Consider the following 4,729-nt stretch of genomic DNA (forward strand, 5'->3'; position numbering starts at 1 on the left):
TAAGTGACTGACTCTGTTAGAAATCTTATAATGGGCCATGTTTGCATCTTCCAACCGTACAATAATCCAAACACAAACCTCAAAAACAACACAAAAATGGGTCACTGGGCACAAAACCAAGCTTCTGCTATGGCCATTCCAGTTTCCTGACCTGAACCCTATAGAAAATGAGTGTGGTGAACTGAAAAGGAGAAGCACCAACATGGAGATGGGAATCTAAAGGGTCTGGAGTGATTCTGGATGAAGGAATGGTCTCTGATCTCTTGTCAGGTGTTCTCTAACCTCATCAGGCATTATAGGAGAAAATTTAGAGCTGTTAAACTGGCAAATGGAGGTTTCAAAAAGTATTGAATAAAAGGGTGCCGTTAATTGTGGCCAATGTGTATTAGAGAAAAACATTTATTTCATAACGATATTTCCCCCCCATTTTAAATTCTGATTATCCAATGAAAGGTTAGATTTTTGTGAATTTTTTAAATAAAAGATCAAAAGGATTAATGCAGATTAATTTACACAGCCTTCTTTGATCATATTTACCAAGGGTGCCAATATTTTTGGCCATGACTGTATGTATCAATGTATACATTTCATACAACTTCAAATAAAACCTCACATAAATATTAATAAAATGTTTTTTTCTCTCACACTGGTTTTGCTAAAGTTCATATATAATTAATGAAACACTAAGATACATATGTAGCTTTTGTTAAAATTGAGTTTTATAAGCTTACTTTGAACAAAACAATTATTTAAAAAGAAATAAAATAAAAATGTTAATAACATTTTAAATACTCTTTAAAAAAATTAAATGTTAATTTAGAAGCTAAATGTGGTAACAAACCTGCAAAAATGAGACCATCCCCCCAATGATGTTTGTTACTACCAGGTGTAAATGTCATGTCTCATCTATCCACTTTTGATCAGATCATCTGAGATGGATGTCAATACCAGGTGTAAACAGGCAGCATAGACTGATTGACAAGAACCCCTTACATGATATCCACAGATATATTATCATACTTGAGGCTTCATATATACAAACAAGGTATTTTCAAAAACAATCACACAAAAGATGTCTTGGCAATTTGGTCTGCATATTCTGTGTAGTGCAGTAGTGTTTGCATAGTTGAAGACACAAGAACAAACACCCCAAAAAGATCAAGATAAATAAAAAGAGTAAATAACATAAAATGGGTTAAAATCTACATAAAAATAGACACGCTTTCAAAAAAAACAAAAAAAAAAACAATTTCTCACATTTACAAGCTCTCAACATCACAATATCCTAATAATTTAGTAAATCACAAGACTAATTATTAGTCACATTAATTCAATCACACATTCTAATCAGACCAAATCTCCCAACTTAAGACTTGCCTAAATCTTTAGTGTTAAAACCAACCCCTAGTCTAACTACTATCTAATCTTAGGTTACCTCCAGGAAGCCCGTGGAACTGAATGAAAAGGTAAAAGTACTTGGTATGTGTGGAGGGTCCCAGAGCCTGGTGGGGCGGGGGGTTGGCACAGCATGCTGGACATACTGAGGCGGTACTGCAACAACGCCAGCTGAAGGACCCATCACAAACGGGTGGAGGGGAGGGGAGGGGACGGGACGGGATGGGATAGTGAAGAGAGGAACACAGTGGGGGGAGGAAAGGAAGAAAAGGGGAGAGGAGCAGGGCAGTGAACATGAGAATAGAAAGAAAAAAGGACAGAGTGCAATCCAAGAAAAATAGTTGGACATAGTCAGGACCGAAATGGGGGTGTACAAAAGGAAAGAAAGAGACAAATCGATATTGACCACAAACGAGAAATGCAATGAACATGAAGATGATGCAGTTGTCCTTTTCGCACCACTTGTGAACCTCTAGTGTAACGTTAAGTGGCATGCTTTGATTTTCTAACTGTACGTATGATGAAAATACGCCAAAGGATATATTCTTAAGAAAATTACAGAGAAAATGGTGTCTAACTGCTTTTCTGGTACTGAGATTTTCTAAAGCAAAACAAATTTGGGAATGACGCTAACTAGATTATAAACTACAGAGAAAACTGTCAAATTGTTTGCCTCAGGAAGCCTGGAAAATGTAGTCAAGGCAACCAAGGAACATTATTTGTAATCTGTGCCTTGTTTCTCAAGTGAAGTGTCTGTTTGATGAAGTATATTACCTTTGGCTTTGCAGTTTTGTCAAATCTCTATAATTTCAAATAAAACCAAATGGAGCTCGTGAAAGCAGAAAAGGAGACCCTGCATCTTTAAAGTTTTCACCATGAAACACACTGATAGTAGTCACCAATTTACTCTTAAGAAAAAATTATTGATTTTTGCTAAATAAATTCAGTCCATGCAAATGGAATTACATATTTATAATGTGAATTTTCATCAGAATTTAACAGTTCACCCCCCCAAAATTATGTTGTTATTTACTCATCCTCCAAATCATTAAACTATTATACATAAGTGTTCATAGTATGGAAATTTTACACATATATACATATATATATATATATATATATAGTTCATATAAAATATATATTAATGGTAATTTCACAATACAGCCTTAGTGAGAATAAGATCTTACCAACCCTGCACTTTTGAACAGTGGTATATGAAATTATATTAAATAAAAAAATTTTTTTTTTTTGTTTTGCATAGGAAAAATAACAGCATAAAGGTTCGGAACAACATGAGGGTGATTAAATAATGACTGAATGTTTATTTTTTGGGTGAAACATTTCTATAATTCTCAGTAAACTGGTGACTTCCAGTTCATAATCTCCACCACAAAGATGTTAAATAAATTATGCCAGACTTAATATGCTCTGGGCTGACTGGAGGGAGACTTACTCTGATATACTGACTGTAAATAACACACGGACAGGGAAATAGACTCGGAAGCCAGAGACACCAAAAGCTTGCATACACCCCACAGCCAAAGAACAAAGACAGAAGACATATCAAGGAGCCAGCGGGCTGCATCATGCAGACTCAAACATGAAGCAATAACTCGACCACTTCAATCGCATGCCCAGTGTGTACTATGCTTGTTCTGCCCAAATCATCAAACAACAGAGAACAAAGTAATCATTAATTAAAAAGCTGTATTTCTCTTTTATCCCATTCAATGTTTAGCAGCCATATAATGTTGGGTTGATTTTAACTGTAAGTCCTTGAGCACAGAGGAAATATAATTTCATGGGAAATTCATGTTCTACATAAATAGTTCTCAACTGAAGGTTCAGAAGCCACTAGGGGGCCTCAGTAAACTTCAAGATGACCAATATCACATGAAATACATCAGCAATATGGTTAAAATGTGTTAGCACTGGATTGAGAGGATGGTTAAGTACCCACAACCAGCTACAAAAGACATTAATGTTCAGTTAACATTTAAAATCAAGAGCTTGCGCAATCTGAAATGAAGCTGATAACTGGATGAGTTAGAAAACTCCCAAAAATATATTCACAAGGAAATATAAAGATATAAAGAAAAAAAAAAAAACTTGATTTCTTTTAGAAAGAAAACAGAAGTGTATATATCACATAATATACTTCAACCAATCTGTTTGTAGTATATGATGTAGAACAGGGCTGTCCAAACTCGGTCTTGGAGGACCGGTGTCCTGCAGAGTTTAGCTCCAACCCTAATTAAACACATCTGAACCAGCTAATCAAGCTCTTACTAGGCATAGAAACTTCCTGTCAGGTGTGTTGAGGCAAGTTGGAGCTAAACTCTGCAGGACACCGGCCCTCCAGGACCGAGTTTGGACAGCCCTGATGTAGAACATACATTTGAAATTTTGCAAAAAGTTATTTTTTAAAGAATGAAAAAAGCTGGGCCAACTGCAATGATTGACTTATTTTTATAAAACATTTTATTTTTTATTTAATCAATTTTAAAATCACTACTACTATCTCAGAAATAGTTATTTCTTGTTAATTTAAGCAATATTAGCATAAAATGTGATGATTTCAAAATTCCTATTAATTTTGTCAAATAAATAACAGCAGTTTAACAGCACTAGCAATAACACATTTGTGGAAATGTAGAGGACTAGGTCAGATTCAGTCCCAGCTTTAAAGGGCAAAACTTTGGGGTTTTTAGACCAGTGGTTCCCAACCCTGGTCCTGGAGGCACCCCAACACTGCATGTTTTGCATGTCTCCTTAATCAAACACACCTGATTCAGATCATCAGCTCATTAGGAGAGACTCCAAGACAGGGCTGTCCAAACTCGGCCCTGGAGGGCCGGTGTACTGCAGAGTTTAGCTCCAACCCTAATTAAACACACCTGAACCAGCTAATCAAGCTCTTACTAGGCATAGAAACTTCCAGTCAGGTGTGTTGAGGCAAGTTGGAGCTAAACTCTGCAGGACACCGGCCCTCCAGGGCCGAGTTTGGACAGCCCTGTCTTGGAGTCTCTCCTAATGAGCTGATGATCTGAATCAGGTGTGTTTGATTAAGGAGACATGCAAAACATGCAGTGTTGGGGTGCCTCCAGGACCAGGGTTGGGAACCACTGTTTTAGACCGTATCTGTTAGCCATACATTGAGGCCATCTATAATAGAATAGACCTAAAATAAAATTCCCATATTTTCAATTACCCAAAGCTTACAAAAAAGCAAATATTGACACTGTAGTAGGGCTGCACGATTAATCGCATGCGATATTTAACGCGCATCTTGTCAGAAAGCCGGTTCTGTAATCAGTGGTAAATCTCCATCACC

The 4,729-nt window shown here is 36.6% G+C and overlaps 1 protein-coding gene across 2 annotated transcripts in view; it reads right to left on the bottom strand.

Moving 5' to 3' along the window:
• The window catches only part of LOC107700779 (sphingomyelin phosphodiesterase 4-like), a 14,420-nt gene that overhangs the window by 5,975 nt on the left and 3,716 nt on the right, over positions 1–4,729 (bottom strand). For both annotated transcript variants that reach the window (XM_016502584.1, XM_016502583.1), the window contains exon 11: positions 1,477–1,566. In XM_016502584.1, the coding sequence (XP_016358070.1) occupies positions 1,477–1,566 (90 nt within the window). The remainder of the gene's footprint in view (positions 1–1,476; positions 1,567–4,729) is intronic.

The sequence above is a fragment of the Sinocyclocheilus anshuiensis genome, unplaced genomic scaffold (assembly GCF_001515605.1).
Source record: "Sinocyclocheilus anshuiensis isolate Anshui unplaced genomic scaffold, SAMN03320099.WGS_v1.1 scaffold1594, whole genome shotgun sequence".
Lineage (NCBI taxonomy): Eukaryota > Metazoa > Chordata > Actinopteri > Cypriniformes > Cyprinidae > Sinocyclocheilus > Sinocyclocheilus anshuiensis.